The sequence below is a fragment of the Pleurodeles waltl genome, chromosome 7 (assembly GCF_031143425.1).
Source record: "Pleurodeles waltl isolate 20211129_DDA chromosome 7, aPleWal1.hap1.20221129, whole genome shotgun sequence".
In the NCBI taxonomy this organism is placed as follows: domain Eukaryota; kingdom Metazoa; phylum Chordata; class Amphibia; order Caudata; family Salamandridae; genus Pleurodeles; species Pleurodeles waltl.
In genome coordinates, this window is record NC_090446.1 from 1374315632 (window position 1) to 1374336343 (window position 20712).

Genomic DNA, 20712 nt, shown 5'->3' on the forward strand with positions numbered 1-20712 from the left:
CTTCTCCCCCACAACTAACAACATGGGAGGAGCAAGTCTTGACCATCATGCATCCAGAGGGCCTCGGAGGAGTCGGTGGAGGATGGGACACTGGTAAGTCAAATCTTAACTATCATATCCCCCACCCTACCTGCATGCTATCACACACCCCCACCCTCACACCCTCCCCTATCACCCCAAATACTCACTAATGTACTAATAACACAAACCACCCATCCCAACACCAAGCCCTGCATGACACAACTAACCATGGACACCCCTCACTAAAGCATGCCCACTGCACATACCCAGAACAACCCCATAACCATCATCACACAAGCCCCCACACAGGAATGCCTGCACTGGGGTACACAGACACCCACCCATTGCACACCATCAGACACACAAATGCATTAATCATGCTCTTATGCCCCTGCAGGAACACGAAGGACCGTCACCACACCAGAGGGTCCAGACAACACCACTCCACCCCCAGAAGAGGCCCACAGTGACGATAGCAGCTCTGCCCTACTGGATCCTGATGACCAGCCCGGACCATCGTGGGCCTCGGGACAGTCGGTTCCCCTTGCACAGGCACAGCCCAACACTGACCTTCCACCCTCTGGTAACACCAGCACAGCACCCACCCAGCGGGCCCAAACCTCCGTACCAAGGACAGGTCAATCAGCGGTGTGTCCACCACTACAGGGAACCCAGGGTAACCCACCACGCCAACAACAACAGGGACCTGTGGGCAGTGGTAGTGGGCACACGGTCCAGGGGACGGAGGCACAGGAACACAGGGGAACTGGGAGGGCTGCTGTGCGACAGGGGGTGGACAGGCCAAGGGAACCCACTCTCCACGAGGCCCTCACCTCCATCATGGGAGCATACCACCACTCCCAGGAGACGATGGTGACGGTCCTGGTCAAGTTTCAGGAGACCCAGCGCCTGCAGGAGGACCAGTATTTGGGGTTCAGGGAGGAGCTCAGGACCATCAGCTCCACCCTGGGCACCATCGTAGGGGTGCTGAAGGACATACAGCAGACCCTGAGGGACACCATGGCACTCCAAGGGGCCCCTGACACTAGCCAGGACGATGAACTGCCCACCACCTCCGCCGGCGCTAGTGGACAGGACGCCCTGCCACAGGACCACCACACCAGCCCACCCCCAGCAGACGGACAACCACCACACAAGTGGTCCCTGAGAGCCAGGAACAGGACAGAGCAAGATGGCAAGACCCCCGCCAGGAAATTAGACCACCCTGATTGTCCCCCCACTGACCCACTTTGTTAGCCTGTCCATACTTGAACTGCCCCAGCTCCACTTCCTATGACCATATGGGCATTGCACCTGTGAGACTAATAGACTGGACTCTGCCATGGACATTCCTCCGCCATCAACCATCCTCATTTTACAACCCCCTCCCATTTCTGAGCACTTCAATAAACACCCTTGAAACACAAGACAATCTGGAGTCACTCTATGAATTGTTAAAATGTAATATCTATGACAATGTCAAAATGCGTTGTGAGATGTAAAGGCAACATACCAATGTCACACATCAAAAGTCCTTGAAGGATGCAAGTAGATGGCACACGTTGGTAACCACACCTGTGAAACCGCAATGGAAAGAAACAACTCAATTACCAAATAATCCCTATAATTTACACACAGGATAGAGGAAGACGTGTAACAGTGAATGTAATGTTCAAACAGAAAATGTTCTCACCTGTGTGTCACTGGAAATATTGCTGTATGACTGACTCCCTGTTGTCGTTGTCTTCTTCCTCAGCTTCCTCCTCATCACTGTCCATAGGCTCCACAGGCTCCACAGCTGCCACAACACCATCATCTGGACCATCCTCCTGCAGAAAAGGCACCTGGCGTCGCAAAGCCAAATTATGAAGCATCGAGCAGGCGATGATGACCTCGCACACCTTCTTCGGTGAGTAGAATAGGGAACCACCTGTCATATGGAGGCACCTGAACCTGGCCTTAAGGAGGCCGAAGGTGCTTTCGATCACCCTCCTAGTCCGCCCATGGGCCTCATTGTACCGTTCCTCTGCCCTGGTCCTGGGATTCCTCACTGGGGTCATTAGCCAGGAAAGGTTGGGGTTACCAGAGTCCCCCAATAGCCATACACGGTGCCTCTGGAGTTGACCCATCATATCAGGGATGCTGCTATTCCGCAGGATGTAGGCGTCATGCACTGAGCCAGGGAACATAGCATTAACCTGGGAGATGTACTGGTCTGCCAAACAGACCATCTGTATATTCATGGAATGATAACTCTTCCTGTTTCTGTACACCGGTTCACTCCTGTGGGGGGGACCAGAGCTACATGGGTGCCATCAATGGCACCTATGACGTTGGGGATATGTCCAAGGGCATAGAAGTCACCTTTAACTGTGGGCAAATCTTCCACTGCAGGGAAAATGATGTATCTCCTTACGTGTTTCAGCAGGGCAGACAACACTCTGGACAAGACGTTGGAAAACATAGGCTGGGACATCCCTGATGCCATGGCCACTGTTGTCTGAAATGTCCCACTTGCAAGGAAATGGAGCACTGACAGCACCTGCACGTCGGGGGGGATTCCAGTGGGATGGCGGATTGGTGACATCAGGTCTGGCTCCAACTGGGTACATAGTTCCTGGATTGTGGCACGGTCAAACCTGTAGGTGACGATTACATGTCGCTCTTCCATTGTCAACAGGTCCACCAGCGGTCGGTACACCGGAGGATTCCGCCATCTTCTCACATGTCCCAGCTGACGGCGCCTACGAAGGACAACAGCGACGATAAAATAAATTTTCCTCCAGGTATGTACCTACAGTTACACAGAAGACTACACCAAACACAAAACCCTTCCTGTATGTGTGTTGAGTGTAGGCCTAGCTATGTGTGACGCAGAGGTAAATGAAGCCATGTGGGCCCCTGAAATGGCGGCTGCCTGACCTCTAAACTGGGACAATGGGATTGTGGGGTAACAGCGCTGGCGTTGTACACCGTCGCGGTAGACCGCGGCGCAATGCTGCATTGGTTAACATTGGACCCTATGGGTCCCAAGAGCCAATGAACAGGTGCGCCGGCGGTGATGATACGCACCGCCGCAGACGTCACCACTGCGGACGTCACCGCCATTTTCTATCTGTTCAATCACTAGATACCTGACCTTCGTCAGGAGAGGACCTACACTGCAAGTGCTGCTGTGACCTCGGTCTGGAAGCGACGATGGCTGCTGCGTCTGGGGAAAGGGCCCCTGCCTTCACTGCTCAGGAGTTGGAGAAACTGGTAGAAGGGGTCCTCCCCCAGTATACGCTACTCTACGTTCCTCCAGACCAACAGGTTAGTACACAAGGAGCACGTTGTATGGGCTAGGCCTGGGTGGAGAGGGCTGGTTGTAAGAGAGAAGGGTGCAGAGTTCATGGAACATTAATGCATGTGAACGAATGGGCCACATGGCTAAAGTAGGTAGGGGGCCACTCACATCGACGGTGCAGTTGGTAATGACTGTTCCTCTTCCCTTGTGCATGTCATGTAGGTCAGCGCCCACCAGAAGAGGGACATTTGGCGTGCCATCGCCAAGGAGGTCCGACCCTGGGGGCCCACCAGAGACGGGACACCCACTGCCAAAAAAGATGGGAGGACATTTGCCGCTGCAGTAAGAAGACGGCGGAGGCTCAGCTGGGGATGGCCTCCCAACGTGGGAGGGGTGCCCCTCGCACCATGACCCCCCTGATGTTCCGGATCCTGGCAGTGGCCTACCCGGAGTTGGATGGGCGCTTGAGGGCATCACAGCAGACACAAGGGGGTGAGTACAACCTCATTCTGCGGACTTTGCGCGCAGTGGAGGGGTCTGGGTGGGGGAGGAGGCCTGTGGGTGTACCTAGGCCAGCCAGAAACACGAAGACTAGGCCCCTCTGTAATGCAGCCCATGTGGCACTCTACCCCACCTCAGTAGAGTGCCAAGTACAGGTATAGTTGCCCCTGTGGCATCCATGTGTGCAGATGTCCACCATAGCCATGTAGGCCATATCCCAGGAATTGCATATGCAGAGGCCAGGAGCACGGCGTAATGCAGGGGGCTGCTGTGTCTGTCTTGTCCGCCAACGGTAGCGGTATGCCATGCACTCAACCTGTTCTTCTTCTGTCTTCCCTCCCCCTGTTTTTTGCTCTCCCTGTTTTTTTGTACATCAGCATCATCAGGCGGAGGTACAGTGGCACCGGAGCACGAGGGAGCTGCATCCCACATGGCCATGGAGGGCCACACCACGGACTCTGAATTCACCAGTGGGACGGAGGGCGAGGGGAGCTTCACGTCAGCCACCGGATCACCAACCAGCGACACGGACTCGTCCGCCGATGGGGGCTCCCTTGTGGTGGCGGCACCATCTGTGCGCCCCACTTCTACAGGTACAGCCGCCACCTCCCCTACCAGCACCACCCTCCCAGCAGCCCCTCAGCGTTCGCCCCGTGCCCGCTCACCCTGGAGGGTGGGCATCACCTTCGCCCCAGGCACCTCAGGCCCTGCCCCAGTCACCCCTGCTGCCCTCAGTGAGGAGGCCATTGATCTCCTCAGGTCACTCACTGTTGGGCAGTCTACCATTGTGAATGCCATCCAGGGTGTAGAACGAGAGTTGCAACACGGTAATGCATTCCTGGAGGGCATTCATTCTGGTCAGGCTGTCCTTCAGCGAACCCTGCAATCTCTGGCCTCAGCACTGATGGCAGCCATTGTCCCTGTGTCTAGCCTCCCCCATCCAACCTCCTCCACCCAGACCCAATCCCCAATCCCCTGTACCCCAGCCCATCCCAAGCACACCTACAGACAAGCATGCACACAAGTCAGCACACACAAGTAGCTCAAGCAAACATAGGCACCACACAACCCACAGGCACTCACGCAAGCCTCACCCACATACAGACACAGCAACATCCACTGCCTCCACTGTGTCCCCCTCCTCCTCTTCTCCCTCCTCCCTCCCAGTCTTGTCTACACACACACCTGCATGCACCACATCTACAGGCACCAGGAATCGCACCAGGACACCCAGCACCACAAGCTGCTCACCTGCACTCACCACCTCCACTCCCATTTACACGTCCCCTGTGTCCTCTCCCAGTTTGTCTGTGACGCCCCCTCCCAAAGTACACAAACGCCGGCAACCACACACCCCACATCCATCCACCTCACGAAGGCCTCCAGTACCTGCACCCAAATCACCTAAAGTGACACCTCCTACAACCACCTCCTCTTCCTCCACTCCCAGACCCCCTCCAACTACCCATCCCAGTGTTCATCAGAAACTGTCCCTCTGTAAAGTTGACCTTTTTGCCCCCACCACCCCCCTCCAATTCATCAGTCCCATCGTAGCGCCTCAGCCAAAAAGCCTCCAATACCAGTGGTGCCTGTTCAAGATATGTGGAGTGCACCGGCCACCAGGGCAGGCAGTATGACCCGGAGCCAAGGCACTGGCAGCCCACCCTATGTAAAGGCTCTGAAATTGGAGAGTGGACGACAGGACCGTGTGAAGACTCCTGGTGGGAAAACAACTCACAGGGTTTCCAAGGGGATTGGAGAGTCAGCTGTGACTTCACCAAAGGTGGGGAAGGGCCAGAGGAAGTCTGCCCAGCCTGTTGTGAGTATCACGGTGGAGAAGGATGGCATCATTCTGGCGATCGAGACGCCACCGCTAGCACCGTCGTCACTGGTCCGGAGACCACCGCCGTAGTCAGTGCCCAGGAGGGCCCAAGTATCGTCACTGGTCAGGAGACCACCGCTGGAGTCAGTGCCCAGGAGGGCCCAAGTATCGTCACTGGTCAGGAGACCACCGGCACCACCGGAGTCGTAGCCCAGGAGGGCCCAAGTATTGTCACTGGTCAGGAGGCCACCGCCGGAGTCATAGCCCAGGAGGGCCCAAATATTGTCACTGGTCAGGAGACCACCGCCGGAGTCATAGCCATGGAGGGCCCAAGTATCGTCACTGGTCAGGAGACCACCGCCACCGCCGGAGTCATAGCCCAGGAGGGCCCAAGTATCGTCACTGGTCAGGAGACCACCGCCACCGCCGGAGTCATAGCCCCGGAGGGCCCAAGTATCGTCACTGGTCAGGAGACCACCGCCGGAGTCATAGCCCAGGAGGGCCCAAGTATCGTCACTGGTCAGGAGACCACCGCCGGAGTCAGTGCCCAGGAGGGCCCCGGCTGCCACAGCCCAGGTGGGCTATGAGGGAACGTCATGCCACACACCAATGCCCAGTCTAGGGAACGTCATGCCACACACCAATGTCCATTCCAGAACCGCCATGGCAAAGCACCGCTGAACAGTCCAGAGACCGGCATGGCAAAGCACCGCTGAACAGTCCAGAACCGCCATGGCAAAGCACCGCTGAACAGTCCAGAGACTGGCATGGCAAAGCACCGCTGAACAGTCCAGAACCGCCATGGCAAAGCACCGCTGAACAGTCCAGAGACCGCCATGGCAAAGCACCGCTGAACAGGGCATGCACCGGGTAAGAATGAAAGGACCGCCACATCAAGCATCCTTATCCCATGTGCAGCTGGGACAGTGATGGGACAGTAATTTTCACGGGGAGACTAATCCAGTCTGGGCACTAGTCCCCCTCCTGAGCCACTGGCAGATGTTATCTACTTGCGAAATTGTGGCTTTGCACTCCCCAGGATGGCACAGTGGGCAACCCACCCACTGTAGAGACTTGAGAGACTGTGGCTTTGCACTCCCCAGGATGGCACAGTGGGCAACCCACCCACTGTAGAGACTTGAGAGACTGTGGCTTTGCACTCCCCAGGATATGGCAGTGGGCAAGCCACCCACTGTAGAGACTTGAGAGACTGTGGCTTTGCACTCCCCAGGATGGCACAGTGGGCAACCCACCCACTGTAGAGACTTGAGAGACTGTGGCTTTGCACTCCCCAGGATGGCACAGTGGGCAACCCACCCATTGTAGAGACTTGAGAGACTGTGGCTTTGCACTCCCCAGGATGTAACAGTGGGCAAGCCACCCACTGTAGAGACTTGAGAGACTGTGGCTTTGCACTCCCCAGGATGGCACAGTGGGTAACCCACCCACTGTAGAGACTTGAGAGACTGTGGCTTTGCACTCCCCAGGATGGCACAGTGGGCAACCCACCCACTGTAGAGACTTGAGAGACTGTGGCTTTGCACTCCCCAGGATGGCACAGTGGGGATGGAGCCCCGTCGTGGATCTGGCTTTGCAGTCATCCGGCTGACGTGCCCCCCCTTCCCTTCCCCCTGAGGTGCCTGTAGTATTTCTATCTGATGCCCCGGCAATGTTCTCTCCGATTGTGGTCAGGTATCTTTTGTGGGCCTCGCCCATGCATTTTTGGACTAGTGGTGCACGGACATTGATATGTGCATATCTGCACTACTTCTCGTAATGTATATATTTCTGCCTGATTTTTGTATATATCTGTATATTTTTGACAGACATGTATATTGCTACATTTCAATGTTTGAACTGATTTCGCTTTGTCTTTGTATTCTTCCGGGGGGGTTGTGGGTTGTTACTGTGATTTTTGCAGATACATTGGTGTGTATGTTGTAATATGCAAGGGTGGGGTGGGGGTGGGGGTGGGGGTGTTTCGTGGGTGTCCCCCTAACTTTTGCCTCCCCCATGTCGTAGGTGCAGTACTCTCCGTTGTCTTCGGCCGCGCCGCTGTTGGTCTTCGTAGATGAGTAGGAATACAAGGGCCGGTAAAATGTGTCATTCGGGCTCCATGGAGTCCTCGTTCCTCGTGGGATGTGTTCAGGTGAGCGTTTTCCCATTGCAGATACTGTTTCCGCTGTGTTTTTATCCACGGTGAATCCGCCCCGGAAAAGGTGGCGGATTGGCGGGTTGTGATACTGTGGGCGGTACATTGTCTTCCGCCTGTCTGTTGGCGGTGACTGCCGCGCTGCTTGTCTGTACCGCTGTGGCGGGCGGTGTGTTAAAGTGGCTGTCTTTGTTGGCGGTTTCCGCCAGGGTCATAATTCCCTTTTTTTGTCCGCCGGGCTGTTTGCGGTATTGCCACACCTTTAACACCATCAGCCAGGGTTGTAATGACCACCCAACTGATTTGGCCCCAGCCCTACAGGCCTGCCTCCAGCTTCTAAAGCCCTTCTGCAAAAAGGCGACGCATTCTGCAGGACCAGTGACCTCTTAAAAGCCTCAAGAGGACTGTCTGCACCCCAGAGGACCAAGATCTCCCGTCGACCGCGGCCCTGTCAAGAAAGAAACTCCAGCAAAGGACTCCAGAACACCCCCGGATCCGCGAGTCCTGCCCACTCTGCACCTGACACCCACGGCCCGTGTTCAGGTGGCCCGACCGACTGGAGCTGTTCCCCAGGTGATTCTGACCTAGTGTCCACCCTGGGTTGACACCTCCTGTCCAACACGCTGAGGTGGTGTGTTTGGTGCTGACCTGTGCCCTCTTCCCCCCTGGTGCTCACTTAAACCCCCAGGTCTGCCTTCTGAAGACATGGGTACTTAACTGCAAGCAGGCCTGATTCCGAATGCCCCCACTGTCCATAGGAGCCCATTTTAAAATCTACATCAACTTTGACCTCTGCACCCGGCTGACCCCATGTTGCTGGTGGTGGGTGTTCGGGGTAAACTTGAACCCCAACCTGTGGACATCCTAAACTCAGAGACTGGAATTGTAAGTCTTGTACTTACCTCAAAATAGTACTAACTTTTCTTCTCCCCAGAACTGTTTCTGAAAATTGCAGTGTCAATTTTTCAAACAGATATTTGCTATTTTCCTGAAAACCGTTTAACTTGCCAAATTGAAACAAAGTGGTATTGATACATATGTTGGATACTTAGTTGCAAATGTACTTACTTGCAACTTGAATCTTGTGGTTCTAGAATGTATTTACCTGCAACTTGAATCTTATGGTTCTAGAAATAAAGTAACAAAAATACATTTTTGCTATATAAATCCTTTGGCCTGGAGTTAGTCATTGAGTGTGTGCTTCATGTATTGCCTGTGTGTGTACAACAAATGCTTTGCACTACCCTCTGATAAGCCTAACTGCTCAACTACACTACTACAAAAGAGAGCATTAGTGTTATCTACTTTAGCCTCTGTTAAGCCTCTGGGGAACCCCTGGAGTCTGTGCACACTGTATCTCCTTTTTATATAGTATATACAGAGCCAGCTGCCTACACTGTGCAAGTGGATAAGGGGAAATCCAGTGATGTCACTTCCTGTGCAGATAGGCAGTGGGAAATGAAATCCCCTCTTGCTTGGCTTCTTCTTTGAAAGATGGTTTTGGTGGGAAACAGGTGATGTCACTTACAATGCAGATGGATGATGGGAACGCCAGGGATGTCACTTCCTGTTCAAATGGGCATTGGGAAATGAAGTCCTCTTGCTTGGTTTCTCTTTTAAAGATGGTTTTGGTGAGAATCCAGTGATGCCACTTCCTGTGCAAATGGATGGTGAGAAATCCAGTGGGTCACTTCTTATGTAGCTGGATGATGGGAAATCCAGTGAAATCACTCCCTTTGCAGATAGGCACTGGCTCCCAATATACAAACGCTCTCAATTCGAACTCCTTACACAAACATTGAAGGCATCACACAACTAAGGCCCCACCTACCTAAAAATTGCTTCTCCTTCCATCAACATGCCCTCCACTAAGCGATCTCCCCTCTGCAGGACTCCTACTCGCACACATCCCACACATCTACATAACCAGATCAGGAGTACCAGGAGTAAGAGTGTTCTCTTATATTGCTCTTAAAGCGTGGAATGGTTTTCCACTCCACATCAGAGCCTCCTCTATTTTTGAATTCTGCAAAAAGCTGAAGACCTGGCTTTTCAATTAACCAAAGTACCATAGGAAGTTCTAGGCACATACACCTGCTCAGCACCAGGCAGTCGCGGCTCACTGACCTCTAAAGGGGTGGGGCGGGTGCAGTGCCTGGGGGGGGACATTTATTAATTTTAAAAAAGAAACGTACCTCCTCCGTTGCCGCCACTCCACTCCTCTGTCCCTCGTCGCTCCAGGCATAGTCTCCCAGCCTGCCCTGCGGCCAATCCTGACGCTGCTCAAAGAAGCATTAGGATTGGCTCTCCCAGGCAGACTGGGAGCCTGTGCAGGCTCTCTCCAGCCCGGCAACACAGCTTCAGGCTGGAGAGAGTCTACTGCACATGTGTGTTTGGCTGCCCTGAAACAGCCGGCCAAACACACTTGCACTCTGAGGGGAGTGCTCTGTGCACTCTCCTCAAGTGCTCGTCACCCCCAATGGCCCTCCCCTTTTTGAAGAAAACGATAATAAACAAAGTTTATTATCGTTTTCTTGAAAAGGTTTTGCAGCTGCTTCTGCTGGCGGGGCAACGCACCTCCGTCCTAATGGAGGAGCCGCCGCTGGTATCAGAATACCCTTGTGAGTGACAGTGCGCTTTACAAGTACACATAACATAACTCCAACACTCACCTCATTTTCAAAAAACACCTTAGGGAAGGAGACTAGGGGAGGGAGTCCACATATTTTGCGAAAGAATTTTGAATGCACATGGCTCAATGTGTTTTACAGTGCAGAGTAGTGCAAGAAACTAGAATTAGAAACAGAAATACCACGTCCTAAAAGATAAGTGTATGCCACATTTCTGTTCTGCTAAAATTCCTGGAACTCAAAACCTACTGTAAAGATTGTTACAGCTGTTATGCTGAAACCAGTGTTACTGCCCAGGGCACTTTAAAATTTACTATTTGCAATATAATCGCCCAAGAACGACTCCTCATATTACCCACTGTACCTCAAGAATGAAACCCCCACATACACCCGAACGTGGCCCCTCCTCCAGGGCTTGCAGTGTTAGCACATTGCCCCCAAACAAGACCCTAACAGACTGAAGGTGTCGCAGTTTATGACACTTGCCAGTTTGCTGACTTGGCAGCAACGGGATGGGCCATGGCTCCTTATCAAATTCTCTGTTTACTATTCCGTTAAAATGCACCCTCACACCTACCCATTAAAGGACCATTCCCCTTTGCTCAGCAAATTGTGTGTTGTTTTGCTGAGCTTTAGAGATGATGCCGCCAACATGCTGGCCCATCCCATTGGCTGCAGGTGCTGGGCGTGGCCACCGACACACCAGTATAAAATGGCCCCAAGCGCGTCGGCTAGCTTCAGACATCAAAGCCAGCGCACAGTGTTGAGTTACCTGTTCCTGCTTCAACAGTGTTTGAACGGAACCAGGTGCTTTACCGGACCCTGTGCCGCCGACCGAGCCCGCCCGCGCCGAGGTCACCATGAGCTCCCAGATTCGACACAACTATCACCAGGCGAGCGAGGCCGGCGTCAACCGCATCGTCAACCTGCAGCTGCAGGCCTCCTACGCCTACCTGTCCCTGGTAGGTCCGGGGCCGTGCCGTTGCGTCACATGGTCGTCCTGCTAATCCGCAGCTCGACATCCTGTACCGCCTGGCCCGTAACGAAGCTGAGTGTTGCCGAGAGGGTTAGTCCTCGCGCATGGGTTAGTTAGGCTGGGGTAGGTTCAGTCACATCCGTATTCAACTTTGTCCCAGGTCTGCCATCTTATCTATGGCAGAACTGTTTCGTCATTTTACTCGTCGTTTAGACTATCTGCACAGCCTCTGTGTTCTGGGCATTACATGCAAAATATTATGTTCGGTAACACTCGCCTTCCAGAAGTCGGTGCCTTTCAGACTTGTAGTATTAAGTACGTTTTTTTCCCTAAGCTCTGTATAGCGGAGGGGATTACCCCAAAGCATCCACGACACTTTAATTATATATTGTTTTTTTTCTTCTGAGGGCTTTTGGGTGCTTCTAATGTTTGCCTAATAAGACTGTGGTTCCCTGTCAGGTGGCGAGCCTTTGTACAGGATTGGGCAGGAAAACGGGGATTAAATCTTCTGGGAGCAGTTACCTGCTCGAAACAAATCTTTATCCATCTACCTTTCCAATTCAATGCACTGGGTCGAATGGCTTTCTAAGCCTAGTTTGGCTGCAGTAGGTCGTGTTATATTGTACATGAGTTGAGCAGTGTTTGGGTGTATGTTTAAGAGTAAATAAACTTTCTTCACTTTGAGTAGGGGTGGGTGCAGCTCATGGAGTTCTGCTGTGTGGAACTCTGCTGTGCTATGGGGAGTTTGGGTCAGTCATGCTGACTGTCAGTGGCAGGAGATTACCCTGTGCTGTAAAATCAGCACAAACAGCATCATGCTGAGTGCCGGAGGGTGCTTACTACTTTCTGTTTAAGTGGATTTTCTAATCGAGTGGCAGCTTCCTTGATGTGAGCAGCAGCTTTCTCAACATGGGTGGTTGTGACAAGTTGCGACCATCTGTGTTCAGAAATCTTGCTCTCAATTAACGTTGGTGAGCCATGCATGAGAATATTCTGCTCTGGTTTACTTCATGGAATTGTTTGGAGCTCCAGGTAGAGTGCAGAGTGGGCAACACTCTAACTATGTGGGTGGAGCAGCATTTTTCAACCACCCCAACTGTCTTAAAAGACTAACTACCATCAAATGAAATCGAATTCTGTATTTAAAAATCTAGAATGCAAATAGGATTAAAAGTGCCATAATGGTGAATGCCTTTCAAATAATCCTATATCCTGTGTTTTGTTTTTTTTTTAAACCCACTTAATACATACTGAGGTCTTACACCATTGACCTTCCTTCACTCTGGCCTCAGTTGCTGAATGACTCCTTGCTGTTGCTACGCTTAGTTTGTGCTTCTCTGGGGGTCGTCTATGGTGCATAATTTGTTACTTCCTGGGTCTGTTAAGAGAACGAATTTCACCCTCATCTGCACTAAAAATTGGTATGAATGCTGGTGGGTGAGGGTCTTTCAGATGAACCCTGGACGCACACTTGAGGGGGCTTGTTGCTTGGCTTTTTTTATGTTGTACATTCTGGTCTTGTATAAGATTGTCTATCCTTTTGGTGGGTTTGAGAAGCTTATTCATGTTTTCATGGGGCACCTTAGAAGCTTGTCGGTTTTTTATTCGTCGTGCTTACCTTGATGCTTCAGGGACTGGGAGTACAGGTCCCGTTTAGTCCTGGGTGAAGTTTTAATTACAATTGTGAGTGTAAATTCACATTACTCTTGACATGAAATTACTGTTACTTCGGTTCATGTCATGAATAACTTGATAAAACAAATTCCTCCGCGGAACTTAGGGAGGGGCTGTTCATGTGCCGTCGCATTTAGTTCTAATTCCGACGGTCAGGATATATCCTCGGGTCCGAAATGGCGCTAAAAGATTGGTTACTCGCCTGATTAAATCTGCATAATGTATTTGCGCAGCTGCATATTATGTGAGTTAAGCCCCCCCACTGTTTGTCACTGGGGCATATCCAGATGGGGCCAGAGTTATGGCTGGTGCATGAGGCTGAAGGAAGTAGGGTGCTGCGGCTCTTCTGTGACACTCCATACTTCCATGCTCGGAAGTTTGGGGGGGGGGGGGGGGGGACCTCTGGGTAGGCCCATCCTCGGTGTATTGCCTGCCTGACATGGCAAATCCAGATTTTACAAAAACGCTAAGGTTGCAACAGTACTGCGTAGTGTAATGGGCTGATGCTTCTCCAGCACCTTCAATTCTCTGGCTTTGGTCTTTTAGCTGCCATTTTAGCCCCTCTGGCCAGTGCCTAATGTGTACATAAAAATGTGCCGGAGCCCAAAGCTCTCCTCCGAAACTCGCAGCTACATTTGCGCGAACGGAATACTGAGGCAGCGTCATCCTAAAGCCACCTCGGGCCTCCTTAATCCATGTACAGCCACCCCCTCCTGCTCGCTCTGGCAGATTTTTGCTTGCTCCCTCTGGGACGCTTTTTCGTTTTTCTTCCACCGTCTTTCCCCTTTCTCTTGCTCGCAGTAAATGATTGAGACAAAAAAATAAGTGCAGGTGCGCCGCACCGGCTCAAATTAAGCATTGCTTCTAGCTCCTAATTGGTACTCCGTTACCCCCCTCCCCCCGCAGTTGCGAGTCTTGCTACTCGCTCTCCGATCTAGGTCGTTGCCTTCATCTCCTGGCCGCTGATTCCAACGGCGGGGTGTTTTTTTTTCTTTCCCACCCTCCTTATCTGTCCGACCAGGCTGGTGTTTGTGCAGCAGAGAGCACGTTTTAACTCGGTGCGGTCTAGCCCTTCGGCCTTCCACTGCACGGAGTGAAGGGCTCGGTATCTGCCTCTGGTCAAGGTGTTGGGGAGATCTACACGGACAGCAGCGAGATCTGGGTTGAGTTGCTGAAGTTGATGCCTGTGTGAGAGCAGACTGGTGATGGTGGGGGTGTTCGAGGGGAACAGAGCTGGAGAAACTTGTAGCTTCTGTGACATATTGAATAGAACAATGCTGTATAACTTTGTATACGTCCCACATGGAGGTGTTCGTTGAATAAAGCGGATTTCCCATGATTCCAGAGAATCTATGGATGGGTGCAGGCAAAACAATTTCAGTGTTTGAAATTAACCTGACACTGCAGGCCTTTGCACTATCGTCCACGCAGTGCTGAATGCCCAGCCCCCTCTGTAGAAGGGAGTGTAGTCCCAGTACTACACACAGCTTATTGGCAACTCCTGCAGACTTTTCACACACTGCCACCCCTTTGACCTTGTAATACCTGTAAACGGGCTGATGCTGCCCCTTAAACACGGCTGTCTACCATGGTCTAGGACAACTGTCCGCCACCACAGCAAGAACATTTGTTAAAGCCACTCAATTCAACTTCCTAAATCACGGTCCAAAAACCCACCTGTGTAGAAAATAAATCATGGTGCGCCTAATGTTGAGCACGGAGCCATCTGGCAATACTGCGATTTGTGCTGATAAAACCCTCTGCCCTGCCTGGTTCCCTATGGATCACTGGCCCAATCGGGGCACTCAAACCACACGGTCGTCCAAGATATTGGAGCAGGAACCCTTGTGGAGGCACCACCTGGCAGGTATCTCCCTCCTAGCATCGAACCCCAAATTGGAGATACTGCTTGGACTGCGGAGTAACTCCATCTAGAACTGGGGGTCCTTAAGCCCTCTCTCTGGGTGAGATCACTGCTTGGCTTCATCTCCACTATAATCAAGGGCCTCTGTTAAGCCCTGACTTCACCAGGTGGCATGACCTGCGATTTTGTTTTTCAGCCTGGAGATGAGGTCACTCACCTCAGTCTTCACCCCCTGTTTACTTCATGTTCTGCCTGGCTCGGATCTGGCCAGAACATGTTGAATATTAACTACACCATGATGCCAGTCTTTCATATGATATCATTAACTTTCCCTTCCTCGCATGATACTGTTACATCAAACTTGTAGATGTGCTGCCCTTTAAATTGCTTCGATTGTGAGCTCACTACACATCTTACGCTGTGCATTGTTGATGTATATCCTGCACCACTGTTGAAATGCCAATAAATATAAAGCAGAAATCTCTTCCTTCCCTCAGGGATTCTACTTCGACCGTGATGATGTGGCTTTGGCCAGGTTCTCCAAGTTCTTTCGGAAACAGTCTGAGAAGAAGCGGGAGCACTCTGAGAAGTTCTTGAAGTTCCAAAACAAGCGAGGTGGGCGCGTGGTGCTGCAGGAAGTAAAGGTGGGTATTGGTTCCCCAGATGCCACTTTGGTAAGGGCTTTTTGAGCACCTGGTCATGCCCATGTCCCGTCAATGCGGCAGTTCAGAGATGGAATTCCTAATCCCAAATTCTGTGCCGATTGCATATATTCACCTTAAAGTATCTTTATTTACGTTTTTTTAAATTTGTATTGGCATTTATGGTATAACTAACAAGCAAACCCTTGCCCATATTGCAATCATTGATACAGGAGTGTTTACATTTATCATTGTATAATAGTAACACGCCTGGTAGGCCACAGAATTGCAACATCTGATTTGCGTGTGACCTAGTATACAATGCTTCCTCTCTATCCCTCTTTAGGGACCGACCTTAAATGTTATCATCGGTGCCCAGTAGTCTTTCGGGTGGGATGCCCAGAGCTCTTCTGCATACCCCTCCAATTGGTCTTGACAGTACACAATGTCTCGATGCCACTGTCGGGTATGCCCCTCCTCAATAGGTGGCCACTGCTGTCAGTTTGTGGTTAGCCTGTTGCAAAGATTTAACATATCCCAAAAGAGACGATTAAGGGTCACATGGTATGGGTTCATCAATGAAGTTGAGTATCTGCATAACAGAGGTCATGTATCCTATACATTTTAGGACAGCCCACAGGATATAGGAAGCCTGCCCCAGTGCACCACATCGATAACAGCCACCCTCCTCCCTGAGCCCACACCTAGCCAGGTGTGTAGTGCATCTGCTGCAAAAACTTGAAATGAATAATGCGCAAATTCCCATTGGCTATAAGACTACCTGTCAAGCGCAGCAGGAAGACCACTCCAATAGTCCTTGTGGGTCAAGCATGGCATTCCACTTGTCTAAGAGGGTATTGTATTGATGGAACAGCATGTCTGTCTGGACCATACTATATAAACTCTTGATACCTGATCAAGAAGTGCTGGTAAGAACTACTTTCCTAATAGAGGTAGGAGGAACATGGGGGCGTGTCATAATACTCCAAGCAGCCTGCGACAGTAAATATGTTAAGTGCAAGGGAGTCAACTGTTGCTGGGAATTTCCTCAATGTTCAGTCCTGCATCTCTGAGTCCAGGCCTTTGGTTACTGCGTGTGAGTGCAGAATGTGTAGTTCATAAATCCCAATTATGATGCCCCATAACCGAACACAGGTACTAATTTTCAAGTAGCCCAAAGCTGAATTGTAGCTGGGTGTTCTGATAGTGACTCTATACTACTCAACTTCTCACCGGTTTGTGCTGGAGTGAAGGTGCCCAGCATTGGCACTTATTACTGGACCAGGACGCACATATGCATTTTGCTGCTAGCAACTAGTTCATCCTGAAATAAAGCAGACCCCTGCTCTCTAGGCCCTCCCAGACACATTTGCCACTCGAAAAAATAATTGCAGTGACCAGACCATCCAACGTCCTTACCACACATTACCTCCCCAAGACAGGGTCTGCCTTCATCAGCTGCGTTGACCAGTGATGTGCAGCCATCTTGTTAGAGCTGGGTTCATTTGGCGAGCACCCCTTGTGCCACACAAGGAAAGAGCACAGTCCATATATTTTGGCATTCACATTCGAGCCATCTACTACGTCCATAATCCTGTCCTTCAGAGACTGAGGGGCCAGTGGCAGAAACGTATGGGATGTCTACCTGCCTATGCTATTGCGGCCTGCTACAGCAAGCATTTCCTTTGGCTGCTACTAGAAGTCTTTCAATTTAATGCTGCAGCCTCGTATAGTTGTTGCAGCTTGTTTTACGAAGCTTGTAACACAACACATTTCCTATAGTGTGCAGTAATTTGAGAATTGTACATGTTCAAGGGTATATTAATTGCTCTTTTAAAAAGCAAAGAATTGGCAAAGCCAATAGTTGAGTTTCTGGACAGTGTACTGGATCCATCCGTTTGCTGCCCATGGAAACGGAGGTATCCTCAGCCTGTTTGCTGCAGTACAAGGGCACAGACAGTAGGGTCCCCGTGTCTCATATCAGATGAGTGGTCTCAGAAGACTAGGCCCACCTCTCCATTCTGTTGACCTGTGTACCCACAGGGATGGAAACATCTGAAATCTAACATGGTTTGTGTGTGATTGGGGAAGCGGTGGCAGATAAGTGTGGGTAGAAGTAATGGGCAGAGCAGCACTCTTCTAAGACTTTTGGGCATTGACCCAGTTTACAGTCTTTTTTAAAAAAAAATTTAAAGCACTTTCTGACACTTTTCTCTAGGATGGCACCCTAGTGCTGACACCATGGGAGAACACCCCACCTTTTCAGATGTCAAGTTCTGTGGTGAATCCACAGCGTCATCCATTGTGCTATAACCTATGTTGTGGGTTGCAGTTCCCCCAAGACCTGTGTAATTCAATGGCACAAAGATGGTCATTGACCAGTAATAGTTGCCAACCCACTCTAATGCTAAGTATCTCTAGGCTTTTACCTTCAGGGGTAGCAAAGTTGAACAGTCTTCACTTGGAAAGTGACATGGAACATCTGTTCAGGAGGACATCTGCAAATATGCAGTCTGAGCGGTCTTCCGAGAACACTTCTTCTTTTAAAGACCCACTCTGTAACCTGGTGACCATTTATGGCTAATAGTGTTAACAAGTATTAACTTGGGAAATCTAATTTATATTCTCTGCATGAGATCAAACACTTAACAAGGAAGAGATTCGACGAACCTGGATCTATATAGAGAAAAGCGGTGTCCTTTTTTCAGTCTTTTGTAGTTCTGGTTCTGTGCATACACTGATCAGTCCTGCAGATAGTGCTGCTTGCATCTGGCAGGAGTCTCTCTGAAATATGGCATGGAAGGGTGGGGGAGAATGGCAGTACAATGTCTTGCAGTTGCAGTAAGTGGCATTTGCGATGGGAAGTGCTTGTAGGTCTTTCCCGTAAGCTTAAACATGTGAAACTGACAATGTGCTTGGAAAAATGTGACCTTACAAATGCAGGTGTTTGGTCACGTTAGCTTCATTGCCGTAGACTAGTTTACAGGTCTGCAGGTGTAGCGGCATATGAACCTCAGACTGCATGGATCTGCAAACATGGCCTACTTATTAATATATGAAGTACAAGCGCTTGATCACACTTTGCAGGTTGTCTTTCATAGTGGATGCCTTTGCAGGTGTACAGGGGAGCAGTCTCAGATGTGCATCTGTCCAAGCTACCACTGGCCATTGAAGTGGTGTTATATCTCTGCAGCATGACAGGCTCTAAGGGATGGGCAGTCGACCCATTTGTGTAAGATGTTCAGTTTTGAGCATTACCTCTTCCACATTCAGTTTTTGCTCCCCACAAACTAACTGATTGCTCGAGTGAGCACACATTCTTCATCCTAAATACCTGGATGTGAATTCCAAGTTAGTTGCACTTGGAACAAAGAACTCTGCAGATGGATTATTGGTATAGCAGTGGGGGGGTGCCGTGTGAGCTGAGGTGAGCCAGCGGGATGGACCACACTAAACCCCATGCAGTAACTCTCAAACGGGCCTGTCTCATAGAACCAGATGAGGGCCCCTGTCCCAAGCACCCCTACCTTATCCATTACACTACAAAGTGGGGGCACAGTCATGACTTGTAAATCCATGTTACAAGGGAGAGTAAGGAGTTGTCTTTGGGGTGGAGGAAGCCTGCATCTCATTCTGTGACTGGCTGTCGCAAACTTATGTATCTTCAACTGTAGTCACACTTGTTGAAAGGAGTAACATTATCTGTGACTGTCTCCTGACAGCCTTGCATTCATGTGCAGCATGTGAACGTGTGCATGATTACCATGTCGGGTCTGCCAAATGATAACAATGAGGCAGAATGTCACATGGCAGCTGCACCTGGGACTTCTACACTAGAACTCGGACAGTCAGTTGCTGCTCCCAAATATGCTGCCTCGGGCCTTGCATGAATCCATTCCTAGAATTCAGTCTAATTTGGTTTTGTTGCCTTTTCAGGAGCTACTAAATGTCAGGTCCGCTCTGCCCAGATGAAGTTTTCCAGTTGTTGGTTCTGACACATCCTATGACCCACAGCAGCTGGATAGTGACTGATGTAAAGCTTGACAGGGTTGTATCTGGGCACTGAGATGACTTGACCTATTTCTCTTGTGTGCAGAAACCAGAAGCAGACGAGTGGGGCAACGGCACCCAAGCCATGGAATACGCACTGACGCTAGAAAAGACAGTCAACCAGGCCCTGTTGGATCTGCACAAGGTCTCCACTGATCATACAGACCCCCATGTAAGTAAAATTTCCAGGCAAGGGGTGGTCACTGGAATTTAGACTGGATCGAAGGGTGTGCAAAGGAGTGATTGTTTTAGTAGGTTAACTTGTTGTGAACGGGAGCCGGCATCACTGGGATTGTAGATTTTGATCAATGGCAGGCTTGCTAGACATTGAAGTTCTTGGTTAATTGATTGCTTTGAGAACTAGATATTGCATGAACTAGCCTTTTGATGGGTGTTTGGCCTGGAAGCACTATGCCTCTCACCATTCTTTCTCTTGCAGATGTGTGATTTTCTGGAGAGCCACTACCTAGATGATGAGGTGAAGCTCATCAAGAAGCTGGGTCACCACCTGACCAACCTAAAGCGTGTCAAGGCTGCAGAGGTGGGCATGGGAGAGTACCTCTTTGACAAGCTGACCCTAGATGAGGACAGTGACTAGGTCCTGTCACAGTGGCTGTTTTCCTCTGGGGTTGCAATGCCTTGTTACCAGCAGCTCAAGGTGGTACTTGTTGGTGAAGACCTTGGGACTAATCTAACTAAATAAAGATTTCAATTTCGCATTACTCGTGTGCTTCCTTCTGACCTTCTTGGGCAAGACATGTGGCTCTGGTCTATTCAGGGCTTAAAATCAGTACGAGTTCCTTATTAGGTGTCAGCAAGTCAATCTTCCTGTGGAGTTTGCCAACAGGATGGGGCTTGACATGGATGTGGGAATGTGCCACTGAGCTCCTTAGTTTCGCCAAGTATTGAAGGGGAGAATGCTCAGTCCTAGTGGACTGACTCTTATTACAGGTATGTGTGGGAGTTCTGGAAATTCCTAGCTCCCCTACCCATTAGTCACTCCTTCCCAGTACCGGAGATCTTGGGGTGCCTAAGGGGTTAAGGAATGCTGAAGGTGTTGCGTTCATGGTCAGTCCATTTCAACTCTTGGCATGC

General features: G+C 50.6%; 1 protein-coding gene across 2 annotated transcripts; it reads left to right on the forward strand.

Moving 5' to 3' along the window:
- Positions 1-11133: 11133 nt before the first annotated feature.
- On the forward strand, positions 11134-20339 carry LOC138246341 (ferritin light chain, oocyte isoform-like). Of its 2 annotated transcripts, none has more exons than XM_069200853.1 (4): positions 11134-11374; positions 15424-15570; positions 19664-19789; positions 20057-20339. In XM_069200853.1, exons 1-4 carry the CDS (start codon positions 11273-11275, stop codon positions 20213-20215), a joined length of 534 nt encoding a protein of 177 aa, XP_069056954.1. In that variant the 5' UTR covers positions 11134-11272; the 3' UTR covers positions 20216-20339. The 2 variants fall into 2 exon arrangements, with proteins under 2 accessions (XP_069056954.1, XP_069056955.1); XM_069200854.1 differs by lacking the exon at positions 11134-11374 and adding an exon at positions 11389-11478.
- The last annotated feature ends 373 nt before the right edge of the window (positions 20340-20712 follow it).